The sequence below is a fragment of the Calonectris borealis genome, chromosome 10 (genome assembly GCF_964195595.1).
Source record: "Calonectris borealis chromosome 10, bCalBor7.hap1.2, whole genome shotgun sequence".
Classification (NCBI taxonomy): Eukaryota; Metazoa; Chordata; class Aves; order Procellariiformes; family Procellariidae; genus Calonectris; species Calonectris borealis.
Window position 1 is genome coordinate 11005219 of NC_134321.1, and position 21996 is coordinate 11027214.

Genomic DNA, 21996 nt, shown 5'->3' on the forward strand with positions numbered 1-21996 from the left:
CACTGGGTACCACAGCACACCAGGGGACATGGGGCACGAGGGCACCAGGGTGCTGTGGGCCCCAAGAGAACCCTGGGGGACACGGTGCCCTGGGGAGGCCCACCAGGCACCAGAGGGTCCCAGGGGACAGCAGGCAGCAGAGGCAAGTGGAGTTCAGCGAGTTTAATCAGCGCAGGACAAACCCCGACCCCCCCTGCCCCCCCACCCCCCGGTGCCCGGCCCGGCCCGCACCCCCCCGGGGCAGGTGCCCCACGACGCCCTAGTCAACTTCTTCCATGCTGCTGTAGGAGGGGGCCGGGCGCTCGGCGGGGCTGGCGAAGCGCTCAGGGAGGCCTTCTGTGGCCAGCGCCGGGGCTCCTTCGGGGGCCAGGCCGGATCCGAACGGCACCGGGGGCAGTCCCTGAAAGCAGAAAGCGGGCATGAGAGGGAGACCAGGGGCATGAGAACAAGACCAGCGCCCTGCCCACCCACCTTCTCCCTCCCTCCTCCCGGGGGGCCATAGGGCACCTGGGGGGACATGGCCCCTCGGGGTAGGGACCCCATGCAGCATGTGCGGCCCCATGGCCCGGAGAGCAGCAGCTGCTGCCAGCCCCCAGCAGCAGGGCAGGGGGAAGGCAGCGTGCCCAAGGGCCCCCAGCGGCAGCCCCCACCTGCCCGCCAGAGGAGAGCCAGGCTGCAGCACGCTCAGCCCAGCCCCGCTGCTGCCGCCTCTCCCCAGCCCGGCACTCGTGCCCCCAGGGCTGCCGCGGCCAGGGCCGGTCTGAGCAGAGCCCCGGCACAGGCGCCCAGCCAGCCCAGGCGGCAGTGGTGAGCCACGGGGCAGGCTGCCAGCGCCTGCCGGGGTCTGAAGAACAGCGCAGGACCAGAGGGGATTTCCAGGGCCGAGAGCGCCTAGCCCCGGCCTTGCTGCCGGCCACCCCCCTCGGAGGAGGGCAGGCAGGTGCAGGCAAGTGCAGGCAGCAGCTTGTGGGCCCCAACCCCGGGGCACCAGCGCCAGCCAGAGCAGAGGCCACCCCACTGGCGCCGGGCACTGACTCAGCCCCACGAGGCCAGCGCCGTGGGCGAGCGGGGGAAGCCGCTGAGCCCCGGGGCTGCAGACAATGAGGCAACTGTTCCAGGACGGCACCTCATGACCGCGGCACGGGCCCGCCGGGCTCCGCAGCTGGGACCCGCTTGGCAGGGAGGACACTGCAGCACACGTGCAAGAAGGGTGCAGGCCCTGGGCTCCCCGCTGTCCGGCTCAAGCCCCAGCCAGAAACGCAGGCGAGCCCCTTCCCTGCCAAGCATCCTTCCCGAGCCAGCCAAGGGCACCGCCAGTGGGACAGCGGCGGAGACGGAAAAGGAAGTCACAGGGCTCTGAAGTCACCTCTCACACCCAAACACGCCAGAGCAGTCTGAGACACGCTTAGCCAAGGGCAACACGTCTCAATGTCAGACACCGCTGGAGCTGCAGCCCATGCCCCAGCCCCACGGGACCGCACGCTGCCGGGCTCCCCACACCCTGTACGTGAGGAGGGGCTGCCATCCCACGGCTGGGGAGCGGGAGCCCAGCCTGTGCCCCATGGCACCAGCAGATAGAGCTCTCCCCTGATCCTGCTGCTGCACAGGGTGCACCAGGCACCCGGTGGAGCCCACGGCACGGTCCCCACGCTGGCTGGGCTGGAGAGAGTCGCCTCAGGCACAGGAAGGTCACTGGCTCCAGCGCAGAGTCCCTGCCCCTGTGTGGGGGTCCCATCGCACAGGACAGGCATGCTGCATCTCTTTGGAAAACCTGGCTTTATTAACACACCGAGGTCCTACCTGCGCTCCCCGACCCCACACCTCTCCCCTAGCATGAGCAGCCGGTCCCCTCGCAAACGAGGCGCTGCACCGCGCTCCCCCAGCAGAGATCCGGCCCCCCTGGACGCAGCCAGATGGGGCCAAGCGAGGACAGCCCACACGCCCCACAGCTCCTCAGCAGCTGCCTGGGGAAGAGGAGGGGCTGAGCCTCCAGCTGAGCAGGGAAGCACACAAGCCCTCTGTGACAAGCCCGTTCGACCCCAGCACGGGGGTGCGGTGCGCGCAACTCCTGGTGCACAGGCAGCTGGCACCAGGAGGCTCAGCGGGAGGCCGGCAGGAGGGACCGGGCTGGCCCAGGAGCCATGGGTTATGCCAGCCCCGGGGAGCACAAGGCTGCCGCAGTAGCACAGCTGGGAGAGGCGGCCGGACCAGGACCCGTGTCAGGGCATCCTGCCCTCGCTGCAGCCTCCCGACAGGTCTCCGCTTCTTTCTTGGGAGCCAAGCAGAGGCGGTTGATGTTCCCGGGGGGCTCCAAGGCCCTGGCCGCGCTGCAGCAGCAGCGTCTCTTCCTGAGCAGCAGGTAGCCACGAGGTCTGCCCCGCTCCCAGTGGGCAGCAAGGGCGAGGGAGGGCAGAGGGGCTCCTGGTTCTGGGCTGCGCCTTGGCAAGGCAGCGGGCTGGCCACGCAGCCCTGCCAGCTGGCACGGGAGATGCCAGAGCAGACAGGCAGGAGCCGACAGCCCCATGCTTCCCTTGGCGAGTCCTTCCCGGCGGTTTCTGTCCTGCCGCCCGACGTCTTCATTGCATAGCGTCCTAGGACAGCGCGTGCCCCGGCGGCCCTGCTCCCGCAGCTGGCCGCACGCCCGTGCCTATCTCCAGCGAGTCTGGTAAATGAGCGGGTAGAAGACGTTCAGGAAGAGGGCCACAATTGCAGCTGTGGTGGCCAGGACAAAGTATCTGACGCAGCCTTCGTCTGGGTGCTGGGGGGTGCCCGGACTCCGCTTCTGGCCACGGGGCCTCCAGGAGTTTCTTGCAGGCCTTTGGGGTGCCTCGAGCTGCAGCTCTTGTTCTTCAGCCTCCAGTTCCTGCCAGATCAGAGAAGCCTGCGATGTGGAAACCTGCGTCAGCACTTGGAGAACACAACGGGCAACACCCCTCGCCATCCCCCGGGGCAGGCGGCTGCCTGCAAGCCCAGCCCCGTGCCCAGCCAGCCCGCCTCCCCATGCAGCACCGTCGCGGTCGCGCCCGCCCCCGCGGCTCTTCGGGGTCTCCAGTGCGTGGGGCGCAGCTGGGCTCCGGCGGGCGGCTCTGCGGGAGGGAGCGTGGGCAGCTGCCAGGCAGGGTCTTCATGGGGCCGCGGGGAGCAGAGCGGGCAGCTGGATCCCAGTGGAGCCGATGCGCTGGCATTGGTGGATCCAGGTGGCAAGGGGGCAGGCAGCAGCCAATCACAGCCCAGCTTTTGTGATCCCAACAGGATCTTTCAGACGACGGCCAATCCAGAGCTACCTGGGGCGGCAGGAGCAGGAGGCACAGTCACAGTACAGCCAGTCACAGCTCTGCTTTGGTGGGTGGGGATGCTCCGACAGCCAATCATAGCCCAGCTTCCACGAGGATTATCTGCAGGCAGCCAATCACAGCCAGCCCTTCACTGTGCCGGTGATCATGCAGAGCAGCCAATCGGGGCGCAGGTCTCCAGAGGGCACCCAGTGCCTGGGAGGGTGTGGGTGGTCCAACGTGCTCGGGGACCCACTGAGCCCCGGCGGGATCCAGTGCGCCCCATCACTGCGGGGGATCCAGCGCTGCCAGGGGCCTGATGAGCCCTGGCGCCATGAGGGGACCCGATGAACCCTGGCGCTGTGGGGCGTACAGTGAGCCTCAGTGCCACCCAGGCTCCCTGAAGGCTCTCACCACCAGCGTGGGATGAGCAGCGCAGTCTTCCTGTTGCCCAGGCCACCCCCAGCAAGCGGGGCTGCTCCAGGACACGCACAGCCCCCCAGGACAAGAACAGCCCAGGCAGGCGGACACCAACATGCCGGACACCCCCTGGCCCCAGAGACAGGCGGCTCCTGTCCCCAGCAGAGAGGACAGAGCCGGGATGCCTAACCAGCGCCGGGCTGAGGGCTGCGCGAGCCAGAGGGGCTGGGAGGCCAGGCCAGAAGAGCCCCACGGGACACACACGTGCAGCCACGCCAGAGATGAGCTGAGCATCCTTCTCAGACCCCGCGGGGCCACGGGGGTGCCGAGCGCTGAGGGAAGGGCTGCAGCACAGCGATGCAGGGAGGGCTGGCCAGGTGGGCACTGCACTGCACCCCATCCGGGGCCTTCATGTCTGACGTTCACACAAAGATCAGCCCAACCGTTCCCCGCCAGTGCGTGCCGAAAGCACCCTGCCGGCTGGCCCACCCCTCCCTCCCAGGCGGCCCAGCAGCAGAGCTCGCTCTGGCAGGTTTCTCTTCAGCACCCCGCGGAGGCTGCCAGGTCCCTGCCTCAGCGCTGGCATTTGCCTTTTTTGCACCTAGCTTGGCCCCGAGCTGGGCCCCAGCAGAAAGCGTCCCCCACCCTGCCTCGAGAGTGGCTGCGGAGGGCAGGTTCTCACTGCTCCCCAGCACAGCCCGCTCCTGCACCGCTCACAGCCTTCCTGCGGCACAGACCCTGGCGAGGCTAGGCCTCCTCTGGTGCCCTCCCACCAGCACTCCCACCCTGATGATGGGAAGCAGCTCTCCTGTAGTCCCTCAGGGCAGGGACCGTCCCAAGCTCACAGCGAGAACAGGGCAAGACAGGCCCCAACGCCTGGCCGGCGCAAGCTCTTTGGTGTCGAAGAGGGGCAGGCACTGCACCGCAGCTGCGCCAGGCTCGGTGGGGGCTGGCAGAGACAGGCTGGGCCCTGCGCGTGGGCACCTGGGCACGTTTTAAGGCTCTGTGGCTCCAACAGTGCCGAAAGGGACGCGAGCTCTCACCTGGCTGGCAGCAGCTTCAGCAGAGGGAGTGCGCTCGGCTCGGTGGTCTGGGGGGTGCCCTGGCAGGGGTCTCTCCACAGGAGAGTTCCTCCGGCGGTAGAAGAGGACGTACGCATATCTGGTTACCACCTGGCTCTCGTCCACGGTGGTGACTGTGCTGTCGTCGAAGAGCCGCCAGCCTGAGCAGAGAGAAGGGTTAAGCAAGCAGACAGGCCACAGCTGCAGGAGTCGGGGGGGTGGCGAGGGTGGCAGATCCTCACCCACGTCGCTGCGCTGGCTGTTCTTGTCGTTGGGCAGGCGGGCATATGCCGTGTAGTGCCCCCCAATCATGCCTCCGTAGTGGTTGATCACAGCGTACAGGTCATACATGGGCAGCTGCTGCTCGCCCTTCCGGCCGATGCAGAACTTGCTCAGGTCCAGACTCCTGGGGAGAGATACGGGGACAGTCAGGGACAGTCAGCGTGAGGCAGGGAGAGGCCGGGCTGCACGGCAGCACAGACAGTGCCAACTCAGGCACTTCGTCCCCCAGGCTCTCACCGGACGGGGAAGTCCACCATGTCATTGATCTTGTCTCTCCAAATAAAGCTGCGGAAGGAGAAGCGCTTGAGCTGGATGATGAGGACGTTGGGCAGCCGCCACAGCATCAGCTGCTTGGAGGCCTCACGGTGCTGCTTGCACTTGGGGCAGTACCTGGGGGAAGAGCGTGCTCATTACCGGCGTGGGAAGAGCCTCAGGTCTCGCAGCCCAGCCCAGCCCCAAGGTCCCCCACATGTGGGGCTGGCAGAGGGGATACAGGAGGTCTCAGCCTCCCCTGCCCAGGGGCAGGCCAGCACAGCCCTGCGGACCGCTGGCATTGCTCCCTGCTGGCTTATGGCCTCCCTTCCCAGCACACAGGGAGGGCCAGCCCAACGCTCCTGGCCACCAGAAGAAACAATGTGCAGGCCCGGGCAGCTCCCGGGAAACCACCGCTGCTGCCTGGGCCCACGGGCTGGAACCCACCCTGCCGCCTTCCTCACCACGCTTCCTCTGGGGCCAGGACTTCGGGCTTGGTGAAGAGATTGAGGCATTGCTCCAGGGTGAAGTGGCCAGCCCGTGCTGCTTCGCTGGCTGAGCCCGGGTCCTCCACGCACTCCAGCTCCTTGGACTCCACCAACACAAACTCCTTGAGGCGCTCATTGTTCTTCCACACCAGGGCGAGGGAGCAGTCGTCCGTCAGCTCCAGGGGGGTGTCACCTGTGAAGGGGCGCACACCTCACACACCTGCCCCACCAGGCTGGGCCAGGCCACCTTGTTGGGGCTAGGAGCAGTCTTGTCCATCCTGGCTTGATACGGCGATCCCGCAGTGCTGCCAGGAAGGGACAAGTGCCCTATGGCCAAGTTCACCACCCCACGGCAGCAGTCCCCCAACCAGCAAGGGGCAAGGCTGGCACAGCACCTTTCGGCAGCGCCTACATAACCAGCACTGGATGCGGGCATCCCATTCAGACAAGAGGTGACCCAGAGATCACAGACCCTCTGTGGATGCAGGAGGTGGAAGGAAATTGGTCTATTTGATGAGGAGAGCAGGAACGTCATGCCAGAGAAGAGCTTCCAGGCAGCAGCTCTGTGCAGCAGAGCCCTGCCTTCCCCTTTGCCAGATGCAGCTTTCACTGTCCAGCCTGGAGCAACCGTCGCATCTGGGTTCACCTCGTGCCAGGCACTCTGGCCAGGCAGATCCACCACCCTGCCAGAGGCCACCAGGGATGAAGGTGGCACTTTCTGGGACTCTGGGCTCACCTTTATCTTCCAGCTTGTGCTCTCGGTTGGCAGAGTCGATCTTGTTTATGTAGAACTGCGTGGCGCGGGCACTCAGCGAGTCTGGAGTGTGTTGGTACCCAGGGATGGCAGCTGTGGACAGGCAGGGACAGATCTGTGGTGGCACTGCCTGTCTGCCCTGCGTAGGGGCCAAGAATTTGCAGTGCCCCCACCCCCACCTCACATGCTACGGCCTTGCAGGGACACAACCACGTGCCCTGTGTCCTTGACTATTTTTAGCAGGCGCCTGCCCCTGGCAAGCTGCGCTCCTCTGCCTGCCTTGCCCCTTCGCTGCACATTGCTGCCATCCTGAGACGAGTGTCTGGAAACGTGACAGCCAGGCAGCAGAGCGCGAGAGGCTGCTCCCGTGCAGCTGAGTCAGAGCGAGGGAAACACTGCACTCACAGCCCCAAGGAGCTCAGCCCGTGCCGGGCTCTGCCCTCCCACGGGACTCGGAGGCTTCTGCCAGTCCCTGCCTTCCCACCCCTCCTCCTGCAACAACACAACACTCCCGCCTCTTTCCTCGCCAGGTCTCTGCTCTGCCCCACGGGCCCTGCCAGGGCAAGGCAGAGTGTGGGCAGGCAGGCATTTCAGGTGGGGCAGCACTGCCAAAACACAGCTCCCAGGGTCTCGTGTATGTCCCCCCGGGTCTCGAGACCAAGCTCACACAGGGAGAACAGATGATGTGGTGGGAGGTCACCCCAAGGAGGGAGAATTGCTCCTGTTTTGTCTTGGGGCTGCCCGGACTCCTGGCACAGACACAGTCAGCATCACAGCACTCTTACCTTCTGGCTTGAGGGCTCTCTCATAGGACGGCTCTTTCTCGCAACAGCTGTCACCTTGCGACTCCATGTGCTCGGAGAAGCCCGAATCCAAGCTCAGCAGGGAACTCCTGGCTGCCAGGACCTTGCTCCGGACAGTGCTGCTGTCCCCCAGCTCTGGGTGCAGCTCAGGCACAGCTGGTGAGAGCGGGGGCTCCTGCAGGAGGTTGGAAGCCCTGTCCCCGTCCCCCAGCTCAGGGGCAGAGGTGGCTGCTGCACAGCTGCTCTTGGCCAGCGGCTCCGGCTTGTCTGGCAGCAGAGGCTGCAGCCCCTGCTCCGGCGACATCCGGCCCAGCTGGAATGGAGGCTGGAACACGCTGACCGAGTACCTGGGCAAGGAGGCAGCAGTCAGAGCTGGACAGGCTGAGCTCAGCTCCGCGGCAGAAGCATCCACCCCTCCCCGGACCCTCACCTTGCGTAGCCCTCCAGCAGCTGGGCCAGGCGGGCGTAGGTGAGGCGGGACTCCGGCACGCTGATGAGGAAGGGGAAACCGATGTTCTCGGGGCGGCACAAAGCCTTGTGGTCTGGCCAGTGTGTTTTCTGACACGCCCTGTAACACATACAGCCCCTGCTGAACCCAGCATCCGTGACCACTCTGGGCCGGAGCATGGCAGGGCCGGAGGGGTGCGTTGGGGATGAGGGAAGCACCGTGAGCCAGACTGGCTTCCTCCCAAAGGCCAGGCCATCCCACCTCCTCCCAATGGGCTAAGCTCTCCCATCCATCCCTTCAAGGAGGAAGACCCTCCCTCCCTGCCAGACACCAAGCCAACTCACACGTTGCAGTAACCGACTCGGTAGCACCTCGTGCAGCGCCTGAGCTTCTCATCCTCCGGCAGCTGCTTCTTCTGGCAGGCCGCACACTTGGCGACAGGGCCGCTGGGCACCTGTGGACGCTGCAGGAGAAAGGACCCATTGGGCAGGGAAGAACACCCGGGCAGGACAAGGCAGCCTCGGCAGGCACCTGCGCTTGCTGCAGCTAATCACCCTTGTGTGAGGCTCTCCCCCTCCTGCTCAGCCTCCCCGCGTGCCTCCCAGCAGTGCCAATGTCTCCTCTTACCTGCTGGACCTGCAGCTCCACCACCCGCTCCTTGGCCAGCTCTGGGGACAGCACCTCGAAGCAGAGCAGCAGGTCTGTGGGGGAGACTGTGTCCAGCGAGTTGGACGGCAGGAACATGCGATGGAAGCGATTTTTGATCACCTGCCAGGAAAGCAGTGGAGCAGGGTCGTGTGAGGGCTGCCCCACGCTTCCTCTCTTGAGAAAGCCACAGACCTCAGCCCCACAGTGAGCTGCGGGGACAGCAGCACCACAGAGATGCTGGGCTCAGCTCACCACCCCGCCAAGGGAGGATGGACACTGTGGTGGCCAAGCCTTCCTGAGCAGGGACCTGCCCGGCAGCACCCTGTGCAGAACACTGGCACCCCCAGACAAAACCCACCCCATGGACATGTTGGATATGGGCAAGTGACTGCCGGTGACCACATTCCCTACAGAGCTGCGGGAGCCGGGGCACCCACAAGAGCAGCCCACAGTTTGCTCCCCAGCATTCTCACCTCTGCCAGGCGCAGGTTCTCTGGTTTCACACGCACGCTGTGGGCCACCGAGTCAAGTACCTCCATGGCACTGGAGTTCTCCTTGCTGATACTCACGAGAAACTGCCATCAAGAAAGTGCCACATCAGTCACACCATACCAACACGCACCGGCCCTTGCTTAACACAAGGCTCAGCCCGTTAGCACATAACCAGCTGCCTGGGGCACCTCCAGGAGCCCTCTCCAGCTACCTCCCCAGAGTAGATGGTGTCCTTTACCTTGATGGGTTTCTTGTGCGGCTCCTTTGCAAAGTAGTAGACAGTCAGCACCTTCTGCTTCTGCGGGAGGGGCACGGGGAGGTACAGGAAGGGGTCGAAGGTGATGGACACCTGCAGACACGAGAGCATACTCAGTTACGGGAAGTGCTTGCGGCTGAGATCAGTGGGGCAGCAGCCCCAGTGGACCTCAGATCCAGTCCTGCCCTGTGCTCTCTGAGGGTCAGGAGCCTGCTGTGCAGCCAGGACAGGGACAGAGCCTCCAGGGCTGCCCTACCTTGGAACACACTGGGCACACCAACTTGGATTTGTACTGGCCCTGGAAGAGGTCCACAATGAAAGAGTCATTCCTCATCTTGTGTCGCTGCCAAGCCTCCTCAGCTACCACCTGTAGGAAGAAAGGGCTCAGCACTAAGCTAAACCACACAGGCCAGGGCTGCTTTCCCAGTGGCTTTGGGAAGGGACATCCTCACCTCATCGGGCCTCCCATCCGAGTCAACAGTCTCTGTGTAGGGCTTGTTCTGGATGCGGTTGAGGTCCTCGTGAAGGCCATCGAGCAGGAAGGCCATGAACTCCTGAGCATCGTGCTGGGCATAGCCAGTGAACTGGCTGGCCTTGCTGGCCACGATTGCCTGGGGGGAGCACAGTAGTCAGGACTGGCCTGCAGCCCCCCAGCAGCACCGCCTGTCCCACGCTCAAAGCCTGGCTGCACGCACCCACGCCCACCCAGCTCTCAGCAGCACTAGCAGGGCAGCCAGGTGCCCACAGAGAGGTGCTGGGGGCCCACAGCAGCTCCCATGCAGCGCTGGTGCCTGCGGCCCTACCTTCAGTTTAGAGGGCTGGAAGGCATGGTGCGTGCCCTTCCACAGCGCTCGCAGCAGCATGGCAAAGCCGATGGCCAGGCGTCCCCCCGTCCCCAGCGGGTTGTTGTAGTTGATTTCCGACTCAAAGGACCGATCTGTAAGACGCAGGAGAGCGAGGGTGGCTGCCGGCTGCACCGTCTGAGCGGCAGGGCTCTGCTGGGTTCCCGGCATGTGCTCACCATGGAAGTAGTCACGCAGCTCCCGGGTGTTGGACAGGGACTGGATGACGCTGTTCATGAAGCAGGTGTTGCCCAGGTTCACCAGCCCTGTGAATCCAGGCAGGCACACCTTCTTCTTCTCATCTTCATCTTCATCGTCCTCCACGCTCTCGGTGCTCACCGGGCTGTGCGTCATCGGTGGCACCATGCATGTTGGTTTGGGCTGCCAAAGGAGAGGCAGGTGTAAGGATGCTGTGCTCGGGGGGGGTCTTTCTGGAAACACCGGGGGAACCCGACGGCCCAAGACACCCCTCAGATGTGGCTGGGCTGGAGCCACCACACTATCTCCCACCGGGACTGGGATAGACAGGCCAACTGCTGCCCCCAGTCCTGCCAACTATGACTGAGGAGTGCTGCCTCCTCTTCCAGGAATAGTTTGCCGGTTCCCAAAGCAACACTGAGGAGGTGGGGTCACATGAGAGGGACAAGTGGGCCCCCCTTCCCCCTGCCCAGGTCAAACCCGGTGCGGCCCCACTCACTGAGGGGATGTGTGGCTCTTGCTTCACTGCCACATGCTCTGGGGCCGTACGGGCTGCCACACCATCCAGACCCCCATCTTCCACACGCGGCTTCTCTTTGTCACTGGCTCGGGCCTCCTCCTTGCCGGACAATGGGTGCTGGTTACTGCCCGGGGGGTTCTTGTCCAGAGGGGTAGGGCCTGTAGGCATGGCAACCTTTGCACCACCCACTGCACCTTAAAAAGGGGGAAGGGTGGGCCTGTGGTTAGCAGCACCGCACGCTGCCCATGGTGGGGCTGAGCTGCTCGGTCCATGCTCACACACAGGCTCTCTCCTACCCCTTTTCCCCATGAGCAAGGGGAACAGCAGTGCCCTTCCCCTAGCGCTTGGCTCACCCTGCCCCACACTCCTCCTGCCTGCACCCACTCAGCCCCTCTCCTTCCCCAACCCCATGCCGGAGGATCCGGCACCATCCGGCTACTGCCAGTGGTGAGGAGGGCCCATGCCCCACTGGGGTGCAGCAGGCAGGCAAGACAAGAAGGCAGGGTGCAGACCTCGTGTGGTTGGAGCCTCCAGCCCCCCCCAGCGCTGGCTCTGGCGTTTCTTCAGGCAGACGTCGATGCGAGACACCGTGAAGTTGTACGTGCACTGATCCGGCTCAATAAGGTTCCTGCAAGACACATAGCAAGTCAGGGGTGTCCCAGACCTCCCAGCAGCCTCAGACACGCCAAAGCCTCTGGAAGGCAGGGCCATGGCTTCCAGGCAGTCGGGACCCGGCTAGCACCGATCCCGAGGCAGCCCTGGCAAAGCAGGGTGGAAACCCTTGAGCCTGGCCACACTGAGCACACAGAGGGCTCCTTTCCTGGAGCCTCTGCTTGGCTCCACATGCCCCCTCCCACTGGACATCCTGCCCAAAGTGCACACAGGCTGGTCTGGCTCTGTGCCCAGGAGCTCTAGAACAGCTGGGGGAAGACCACAGGCAAGGAGACACTGGGATTTCCTCCCCTGCGAGCCACCAGACTGAGTCAAGGCAGCCCAGGCTTGGGGCATTAGTGCAGCATGGTGTAAGGGAGATCCCCAGGTGCAGAAATGAGTGTGCCCTGCACAGACCCGCCAGCCGGGACTGGCTCCTGCTCCAGCTCTGCACTCTCAGCTCCCTTGCCCTGGTGCAGGCTGGAAGGACGGGAGCCGCACCTGAGCTTCACCTGCCACCGGAACACTGTGTGGGGCCCGCAGCCAGGATGGAGGCGAAGGAAGTTTGTGTCGCTGCAAAGAAATTGGAAGTGAGTGAGAAGAGGTGAACAAACAAATAGCCCAGCCATAGCCAGGAGCTCCGCAGCAGCCTGGAACCATCCTGAGGCACACGTATACCTCGTCTGGAACACCAATGTGAAGTCCTGCTCCCGGAACAACACCTTGGACGTCTCCTTGTGGATCTCCTTCACATAGACGTGCACCACCACCAGGTCGTTGCCCTTCTCATATGAGTCATTCTTGACAAAGGTCAGGCTCACAAAAGGCTCTGGCTCTGAGTAAGGAAAGCCGCGGAGAGAGATATTACCTTCCTTGCACGCTGAGCAGCGCTGCAGGCTAACCCCGGAGAGGTCCTGAGCAGATAGGCCTTCCCGACCAGGCCAACCCCAGGCTCCAACCACTCACCATCAGCCGCTGCTTCCAAAGCCACATCATCCTTGGACCAGTCCCTCTTTTCACCGTCTCTGCCCAGGGGAGGGGTGGGCGCTGGGATGGCCTTAGAGCTCTCTCCCATGACAGGCGTGCAGTCCCGGCCCCGCAAGGCCTCAGCGGGGCTGCCCGGCTGCAGGACCCTCTTCTCCACGCAGGTGGCAACATGGTGGGGGAACACCTCTGTGGTAGCCGCAAGAGGTGGCATCTCCACGGGAACAGACTCCTTGGCCAAAACCACAGCCTTTCAAGACAGAGGGACATGGTGAAAAACAGACAGTGTCACCCCCAAGTGACACTGCCCTGGCCCACCCTCTGTGACTCCTGCCAGCCAGGCAGGCACAGCCCCATGCCACCCGCTTCCCTCACACATCCCATGCTCAGCTCGGCCTTGTTAGCACCGGAGCAGATGCTCAGCCCAGCAACTGCGAGGTCCTCACGTCGCCCTCTCCTTCACCACAGCTGGCATGAGGCCCACACCAGCCCTCAGCACCACCCGCAGGACCCCGGAGCCCATCTCATCGGCAGGGATGGGTCCCTGTGCAAGCAGCATCCCCTGTGCAGGGTCCTTGGGTACCTTCTCCAGCGGCGGTGCGAGGTCCGCGAGGGCCGTGGGCGCATCGATCTGGCTGGCTCTGCCATTGCGGCGGCTGCCTGCCCTCCCGCTGTGCCCCTTGCTGGGCTCCACGCTCCCAGTGACTCTGGCATTTGGCTCTTCTTCAGCGGGAGCCACTTTGAGGTATACTGCCCGCTTGGCGCTGGGGCCACTCTGTGTCCCTGGGCTGGCTGGGCTTTTCCCTCCCAGGGCCTCACTTCTTCCCGGAGCACGCTTGGGGTTGGAGGGCTCCCGCCGGGACCTCGGTGGCTCTGCACCTTCAGCCCTCGACTCTTCAGGGGCCAGCTCTGCAGAAGCAGCCTTCTCCTTCCCGTTCTCCCAGCACGCGGCCCCTTTGGGCAGTTCTTTGGATCCGTCTTTCCTTCTTTTCTGTGAAAAGCAGTGCAGCACAGTGGGAAGGCAGCAGCACCTCTCACGCCCTTTGCCAGCCCCGCACCCTCACTCCCCTTTCCCAGAACACGCTAGGGCTCTGCTCCAGAACCTGGAGGCTATATGGCAGGCAGGAACAGGGGTACGATGACGCCCCCTTCCCTGGGACAGAGGCTGGCTCGGCTGGCTCACTGCCCTCAGGCAGCACATGGATGCAGGACGTGCCCCACATTGCTCCCTGAGCAGCTCAAGAGCAGGGAATGAAACCCTCACCCCAGCTCCCCCAGGCTCCATAAGCTCCCTCAAAAGGCAGATCCTCCCCTCCTCACCAGAAGTGAAGACCAGGTATACAGTGGGATCTTCTTCTGAAGCACAAGCTGTAGAAAGTTGCCCTTCTTGCACTGGACCTTGCTGCAGGAGCTCTCAATCTCCTCGTAGAACTGACAGCTCCACTGGCGCCCGTCTGCAAGCAGAGGGGGACCAGCACCTCAGGCAGCGCTCCAGGCAGCTGTCACCTAACCCACAGCCCCCTTTCACTTGCCCCAAGGATCAAGGGAGCCTCCAGAGCCAAGGAGGCTGCAGGCAGGCTGCCACCATACCCCAGGAGCCTTCCGGGTAATGCCAGCTTCCCTGGATTTGCTTTGTACATCTGGCTGGCCTCCTTCCCAGAGGGAAGGCCCTGGGCCTCTCTGCTTTCAGGGACACAGTCACTTTTCCAAGGGATACCCACGGCTGACTCAGTCATCCCACCAAGCAGGGGACAGAGACGTACCAGCACAGCAGTGGGCACTTGTTCGCTTGGCGCAAAGACCAGCTCCTGTCCTCCCCAGCTCTACACCCTTCTTCTTTTACACCGCTCTCGTATTGGCCCTGCCTGCTGGCTGAAGCTCTGCCAGCTGACAGCAAGGCATTGCCTCTGAAGGAAAGGTTTTACGCCTATCTGGATCAGCCCCCACATCTAGCCCAGAGCTGCGCCAAGCCCTGCCAGAGAAATGCCTGCAGCAGTTGCTCCGTTCCCCGTACCTGGTAATTTGACCACACAGTCCGTGTCGGTGAAAGCAGCATCCACATCCTCCACCTTCAGAGCTCCACTGCCCAAGTTCAGCTTGACAATGATCTCATCAGCGTTCTGCTTCCAGTCCAGCAGCAGCTCTAGGAAGAGGGAGGGAAGTGTCACCCACTTGCTGGGGCATGAGCCTGCAGTGCCCACTCCTTGGCTGGGGAACGGGAGCCTGAACACACGTTCGGTTCAAGGAGGTCAACGCAGGGGACACAGATCATGCCAATTAAACGGGACACTTGCAACCTGCTCTCATCAGACAGGCCACAAACAAGAGCACATGTTGCAGCAGTGCAGGTGAATCCCGGTGGGAACCAGACAGATCAGAAAGGCAGCGCTGCTCTTGGCCCTGTCACATGCGGTGGCTGGGAAGAAGGGGTGGCTCCTGCCAACTACAAAGCAATTGCTGCTTTCCCAGGGAACGAGGAAGCCACAGAATTACTCTGGGGGATTCAAGTGGACTCTAACCACAGTCAGAAATTGCCACTTCCCCTTTGCATATGCAAACCAAGCAGCCCAGTTGCAATCACCAAAGCACTGTACTCCTGCCAGGTGAGCACTGCTAACACGGCTGAAACACAGGCAGGCCTGCCACCAGGCAAGAACGCTGCACCCAGGGAGAAAACAGTGCAGCAGCGTCACTCTGCTGCAGGCAGAACCTCCAGGTCTGGCCCTGTGGTGTCCCGAAATCTTCAAGCAAAAAGGTGATTCCAATCACCTTAATTTTAATCAGGTTTGGTCTACGCTCTGTGGCACAAGGATGTCCCACTCTGTCCTCAAAGCAGGCCCGGATCAAGGCAGAAACCAGCCAACAGTGCCCGCTGGGTGACACGACTTGGGATCTTCCCAGCTCAGCATGGCTCCCCACTCAGAAACAAGCGGGACAGATGCCGGCGGCAAGGCGTCCCAGGGCGGTGCTCAGTGGCACCGTGACACCTGAGTTCGAAGCAGCCTGCCACATGCCCGGGGCCTCTTGTTGCAGACAGCCCTTCCCAGCCACGTGCACCCTTCTCTGCCCCTGGGAAGGCCGCGTCCTGTTAAGACAAACGCTGTGGCAAGGAGCGCTCAGGTTAGTTCTGCTCAGTGCCGAAGCATGGGACAACGACAAGGTGAGAGTTTCAGATCCCTCGGCAAGGGCACTCCATGGCCATGCACTGACAGCCGGTGCACACCTCGACTTACCCTCCTCTGAGTCCTTCTCTTGGGCAGTCTCAGCCTGCTCAAGCTCAGGGCGAGACACTGGTGGGCAGAGAAGCAGAGCACGGGCTGGTCTATCATTCTGTCACCTCAGAGCACGGGCCGGCACGCTGATGCCCAAAATTTCACACATCACCTCCTTTTCCGCTGAACCTCTGTCCAGGCCTTTCATCCTGCATGTGCTACTCATTTCCCTCCTCTGCTTCCTCACACCTCTCCCTTCCCCGGAGCCCTGCCTGCAGCACCACAGCAAGTCAGCCCCCCGGACAGCTGCTCTAGGCCACACCACTGTATCCCAGTCTAACCAGCACCACAGCAGGAGCAACACAACATTACTGCACTGCGCAGACAGCGCTGCTTTGAGGCATGTCTCAGTGTGGAGCTTGTGGTAACTGGGCTGTGTGCCCCTGCTCAGCGCCCTCAGCCTCCAGCCGTACCGAGGAGTCCTGCCTTGATCTGACAGGGAGAACCTGACGTTTGGGCGTGCTCAGATCAATTCTGCTGTAATGAGAGAACCACACGGCCTAGCTGCACTTTAACATTCCCGTTCCTGCGCAAGCTGCCAATATCTGTGGCCAAAACCTCCTTCCAGATCAGGCTGGGGAATCAAACCGACCTGACACCTAATCCCCGCTCCTCACAGGATTACCTCCGACAGCCAGAAGCGTCAGGGCCTGTTCCATCCCCACAGGGCGATAAACTCTGCCAGGCAAGGGGCTCAAAGCGACAGCACCTTGTCCTGGAGCAGAGAACCAGGGGCAACAGGAGCTGCGGTCTCCACCCCGGAGCGCTCAGAGGGCTGTCACTGCCTCCCTTGACCTGCTACAAACCAGCAGGAAACCTCTGCTGACCACCGCAGTCACTGGTGCAAAGGTGCCAGTGGGGCTGGCAGCGTGAGAAGCGCTGCAGCGGCACTGCCTGGAGGATCTATAGCCTGCTCTGGTCCCTCACCACCCCTGCACAGAGAGGATGAAGGCAGCGCGGCCGCACCGCAGCCCCCGGGAAAGCAAGCGCCCCTGTGTCACAAGGTGCGGAGGGTCAGGCCTTACCGGAGAGATACAGCACACCTCTCACACGAGAGAAGGTGCAATGCTGCACTCTCTGCATTGTAGAGTTTCGCGTTGGGGACTGCAGCCAGCCATTCCAGCACAGACCTCAGCAAGCATTCATTTACCTTGCCCTACAAAACACCCTGCGATTTTGAGGTTACAACAGTCATAACGGAGCAGGCACAGAAATCAAGCAGTTTTCCAGGACCGCAGGAACTCTTGCCTGCATCCTGCCCGCAGGCATTCCCTGCCTCACACTGGAGCCTGCACCTGGAGCATCGTTTTTGTCATCGGATACACAGCAGCTGCAGAGGGAATTACTCCACAGCAACTATTCCACTTAAGCCACACCTTGCCCTGACCCAGAAGCTGAAGCACCAGCCCCACCCACAGGCCCCACACTCGGCGGGCACTGTCAGCACCCAGTCGCTTCCTCGCAGCATCTGGCCCCTGCAAACCGATGGGAAAGCAGCACCGCCTCCAGCCGCAAGAGCAACCGCAGGCTTCAGTCCCGCTACCTCTGGATCGGGGCAGCTCAGCCCCAGCCAAAAGCAGAGCCTAGAAACAACCACCAAGACCAACTCCAGGCTTAAACTAACAAAGCCACAGGTCCAACCTTCCTCACATAGCTGGGGCTAGGTAGCGCCCAAAGGAAGGAGGTTACAGGTCCCAAGAGGATCCCACATCACACAGGTTACTTACCATCAGCTGCAGGAAGCGATTAGTTAAATCTGCTTATCCTGCAGCAGATGGCTGCGAGGCTCCCACCCTGCGGGGATGAGAAACCACAGGCCTGCTCGCCGCAGCGCTGCCGAGGGGCTCTCACCTTCCTTGCTTTCCTGGTTGGCTCGATCCTTCTGCTTCTTCTTGTTGGTGGCATCGTCCAAGCCCCGAGACACTCTCCTCTGGCCAGGGGCATTGGTGCTGCTAGACATTTTCAGCCGTTTGGAGGACACAAACGGCCCGCCGGGGTCGGTAATGGAGTCTGGGTCAGGGGTGCGACGTTTTCTTCCTGGCCCAGCTATCTTGGCGACTCTCTGTGGTCAAACTCTCTGGCAAGGAACTAGTGGCCTAAAGAGAGGAGAGAGCGAGCGTGGCAGGAGGAGCGGGTAGAGAAGGCCCAACAGCATCAGGATCCGCTCTCTGCCCCAGTGCTGGGCCCTCCCAGGGCCAGTGCCCTCACACGACCTTCACTGTGGTGTTTACGGAAAGCCCCACGCAGCGCTCGGTGAGGAAACCTACCTCATCACAGCTGTTACAATGCTTACTGCCAAAAGCATGGGCTTGTCAGAGCTCCCAAGATACAACCGGGGGTCTTCCATATGTGGCACACATTAAAAACCTGGAAAGCAATTGTCATGCTCATGGCTCCCACTACAGCAACACCGGCCCAGAGGAGCTGCCAGTGCTAACAACACCCAGAGGCAGAGCTGGGGGCGAGGACACGGGGAGGCCCCGATCCGCAAAATCGAGCCTCTGGGGTCAACTGGGGCAGCTCACCCATGGCTCAGGGCAGCAGCTATTTCAGTCAACCAGTGCCCCATGTAAGAGGGCAGGAACGGGAGCGAGTAACGCCCTAAGAAGGAAGAAAGGGGAGAAGCCAGAGCAGGCCCAGGACAGTCTCCCGTGACAGATGAGAGCGGAGCTCCCTGGCAAGAGGAGAGTTCCTCCCCCTCCGCCCACCAGCTGGGAGCTTAACCAGCAGGACTGCACCTTGCATATTCATCTCCCCGCCGGTTTACAGACAGCACCAGCGGGGCCTAGCCTGGAAACAGGACACCTCTGCTCCTCATGCCCCAGGGAGAGGGCAGGGCGGGCAGGGCAGGCAGGGCACTCACCCCTGCCCCCTTAGACATGCCCTCCCAGGCAGAGCCAGCTCCCCTACGGGGTTTGGGAGCTGCTGGCCCAAGGGCTGGTCTTGGTTTCACTCTCCAGTTTCACCCTCGGGTGTTTATGGCTTCAACAGAAGAAAGCTGGAACAACCCACTGAAAACAGTCCTGCTCGAGGTGCCTCCATGGAGGCGGTGAAAGCAGAGACCTGGGAAAGCTTCCTCCCTTGCTGCCCTGGCTGCACACCCTGACCCCAGTAGTGCTCGCCTGTCTGCAGGGCTTTGCTGCGGGGGAGCAGCCCAGCCGCGCGGATCCTGCCCACCCCCAGTTGCCAGCAGCAGCTCCCAGTGCACTGATTCACAGCTCATCCCTTATCCTGTGGCCCCATTCCCATCTGAGGACACAGAGCTCAGCCCAACAGCATCTTAGTCTAACACAGCTCCACCGAGCCTGCCGCATTCAGCAGGAGGCGAGCTGTGCCCTCGGGAACACCCTGTCCTGCCCCCACCCACGTACCAAGCACAGACCCCACAGCTCCGCTCAGACATGGCGGGGGGCAGGAGGGAGCTCCAAGGGAGGTGCTCCATCGGAGGGAGCACGCTGGCAGCTCTGTGCTGCCCGCCCCATGTCGCTGGGGAGTTTGTGTTCTAGAAACACTCGGGGCAGTAAGTAGCCACAAAGGTGGAGTCATAGCCACAAATTGCAAGGGACCCCAGAGAGGAAAGCGGTCCTGCCTGCCCTCACCTCTGGCAAAGCCAGCCCCAGGACAGGCGCTGCGCCCAAACTGTTTCTCTTCAGGGCAATCCGCCCTCATAACCAAGAGCCACCGAAGCCAAGCGAAAAGCTTGAGCGCCAAGTCCAGCCCGGCTGCCTGGCACAGGCAACTCCCACCACCCATGGCAGAGGGGCCCGAAACGACGTGGAGACAGGGACACTGAGCAGGGCTTGGTATCAGCTCCGGAGAGCCTGAGTGTGGGAGAGCAGTGCCATCTCCAAGCCAGGGAGACACTGGGTCTCCCCGGGACGCAGCAGCGCCTCTGGCTGCATAGGGAATGGGGTGGCCGTGGTTCGCAAGGTTGGGCCTCTGACATGGCAGGCCACTGCTGCCAGCCACATGCCGCTGCTCAGCTCCAGTCCCCACCAACACCGAAACAGGTCGGCTACAGGTGCTTCCCGGCACTGTGAAAGCTAACCTGGGCTCGCCAAATGCAGGAAAGTGTTTTTTGCCAAATTTCTTTTGCCTCTAGGATGAAAACCCCATGAGGAGTGGGAGATGAGAAGCAGTGACTGCTTCATGCAGGGCCAGTCCAAGCTCCATCACCTCCCTCTTGTGCCTCTGAAGGGATGGCACAGGGTAACTGCCAGGCAGGGTGACAGCAAGCTCCGAAACGGGCCCTGGAGGGCTGAGAAAGGATCATCATCCTCCCAAGAAGGGGTGAGGGGGAGAGTCAAGGCTGCATGTCTGCTGTCACTCCTCTGGGAGAACCCTGCTGCTCTCACGCCTCACTGAGGGCTCCCTCAGGTGCTTTGCCGACAGTTATTTCTAATGGCAGGCAGGAGCCGAGCGGGGCTGGGGCTCTGCCCAACTCCAGCTGCCAGCCCGAGGCCGCTGCAGGCACCGTGGGGTTTCAGAGGAGTGCAGACAAAGCACACATTATTCCCATTCATCTGTTCTAACCCCTGAGACTTTCTGCCTCCCTGCCATCAGGAAACAGGCAGCCAGGCGGGATGTTCAGCCTCCAGGTGCGCAGGGGCACAGAGGTTTTGGCACTGCTAATGTCGGCACTGTAGGAGCTGCTGCAGGGGAGAGATGGTGAAAGGCCGCCCTGGCTGGATGCCAGGTGTACCAGCGAGAAGCAGCCGATGGGCTGGGCGCTCATACAGAACCTTACTCAATCATTCTCCGAGCCGGGAAAGCCTGGCCTCGCTGCTGAGAGAGGAGGTGCCTCCTTGCCCTCTGCTCTCCCAGCCTTTGTGCCGGTGCGAGCACCCACGTGGCTGCAGCGCGTACTGGATCAAGATGCCAGCTAGAGTGAAACTGCTTTCTGCCAAGTTCATCTCACCCTTTAGCAGCTCCCCAACCCAGTTCATGCTGGGGCTGCACAAACACTTTCACTGGCCAGAGGAAAGTGAGAACTCAGGAACAGGAGCAAGAGGCCAGGGAGAAGGGCCACCCCTTCCCACAGCAGTGCCAGACCAGGCCTGTGTAAATGCTCAAGGAACAACAGAAGGTGAACAATAAGACACAATTTGCCCCCTGTGTTTGGGGCATACTCGCACTTGGCAGGAAGCGGCCCCCTGGTTCTTGCCTGCAGCACCCCTCACTCAGCGCCCAGAGGCCTTTACTGGAGTAGCTGTGGAGGAGGTTGGCTATCCCCGAGCCTCATCATTCCACAGACTTCTGGTTCCTCCACGTCACAAACACAACCGACAGAAACACTTCCCTTGTGCGCACAAGTACGTTTGTCACCTTCTGCTCCTTATCTCCCAGGAGGGATCAGAAATCTCAAGGCTCAAGCTCACCTCTTACTTCAGTTTCTCAGCATGCCCGACACACAGGCTGAGCCAGCGCAAGCATAGAGCCACCGGGTGCAGACACCCAACCCAGCACGGCCACACGGGTTCCCAACCCGTCTGGAAATCTCCGTGCCCCCAAAGCACCGTGACAGCAGCGAGTCCTTATAGCCGTGCTACGTGGGGAGCCCAGCAGGCCCAGCTCCCCCCAGGCCCTGACAAGTTTCTGGGAAGATGACTCTGACCAGACAGCAGCCGGCAGCAGGTGGCAGGCCCCCGGCCTGTCCTGCGCTGCTGCCCGGCCTCCGGCATCTGGAGAGGGGAAAGGGACGGGGAACGGTGCTTCTGCCCAACCGCCCCAGGCCCAGGCGGGGCCCCCACGCAACAGAGCATCAGGTCACAGGCAGCGGCCCAGCCCCGCGGCTCCTGCCTGAGGCGGCAGCGCTCGGCGCGTCCTGCCGTGCCCCGAGGCTGCGCCCCCCGCCGCCCCCGCTCCAAGCCCCCTCGCCTCGGGCCCCTCTCCCGCTGACCCCGCCGTCATCCGCTGCCCCCTCCCACACCGCCTCGCTCCCCGCCGCCCCGGCCCGGCCTCCCGCCCCCGGGCCGCATCCCGGCCTCCCGCCGCCCCCGGGCCCTGCCCGCCGCCGCGGCTCCTGCCCTCACCCCGCTCCGCCCCCGGCCGCCGCTCCCCGCCCCGCTGGGCCCCGCCGCCGCCCCGGCCCGGCCGGTCCCGGCCCGGCCCGCACTCACGGCCCCGCCCGCCGCTCCGGTCTGTTTTGTTCCGAGCCGAAGTTCCGAGCGGGCCGACTCAGGAGACAGGCCCGAGCCCGTGACGCACTTCCGGAAGCCGGCGGACGAGCCCACGTGACGCGGGAGCGCGATGTGGGGGAGCGGTCATGTGACACGAGACGGGGCCGACCCAGTTCGTTCCCTCCCTCTCCCGGCGCCCGGCCCGGCGGCGCCATGGTAACGACGCCCGCCGTG

At 63.0% G+C, this 21996-nt stretch overlaps 1 protein-coding gene across 12 annotated transcripts; it reads right to left on the bottom strand.

Annotated features, from left to right (window-relative positions):
- Nucleotides 1-147: 147 nt before the first annotated feature.
- On the bottom strand, nt 148-21874 carry USP19 (ubiquitin specific peptidase 19). Of its 12 annotated transcripts, none has more exons than XM_075158773.1 (27): nt 21763-21866; nt 17911-18010; nt 17495-17739; nt 14386-14514; nt 13692-13825; nt 12955-13362; nt 12354-12621; nt 12066-12222; nt 11889-11960; nt 11249-11364; nt 10716-10930; nt 10198-10399; nt 9980-10113; nt 9629-9787; nt 9433-9543; nt 9159-9269; nt 8902-9003; nt 8408-8548; nt 8125-8243; nt 7763-7900; nt 7315-7679; nt 6512-6622; nt 5752-5968; nt 5273-5425; nt 4996-5159; nt 4736-4914; nt 148-400 (listed from the first exon to the last, which is right to left on the bottom strand). In XM_075158773.1, exons 3-27 carry the CDS (start codon nt 17601-17603, stop codon nt 260-262), a joined length of 4155 nt encoding a protein of 1384 aa, XP_075014874.1. In that variant the 5' UTR covers nt 17604-17739; nt 17911-18010; nt 21763-21866; the 3' UTR covers nt 148-259. The 12 variants fall into 12 exon arrangements, with proteins under 12 accessions (XP_075014874.1, XP_075014878.1, XP_075014876.1 ...); XM_075158772.1 differs by lacking the exon at nt 148-400 and adding an exon at nt 816-2881 and having other exon boundaries at nt 10716-10894; nt 21763-21867; XM_075158770.1 differs by lacking the exon at nt 148-400 and adding an exon at nt 917-2881 and having other exon boundaries at nt 10716-10924; nt 21763-21867.
- Between the last annotated feature and the right edge of the window lie 122 nt (nt 21875-21996).

Excerpts from the sequence above, each read along its gene's own strand:
- USP19 (XM_075158776.1), bottom strand. The coding sequence starts at position 17,603 with ATGTCTAGCAGCACCAATGCCCCTGGCCAGAGGAGAGTGTCTCGGGGC. Across the intron at positions 8,244-8,407 it reads TGGAGCTGCAGGTCCAGCAG|CGTCCACAGGTGCCCAGCGG; the intron begins GTAAGAGGAGAC and ends TTTCTCCTGCAG. Across the intron at positions 7,901-8,124 it reads CGAGTCGGTTACTGCAACGT|GGCGTGTCAGAAAACACACT; the intron begins GTGAGTTGGCTT and ends TATGTGTTACAG.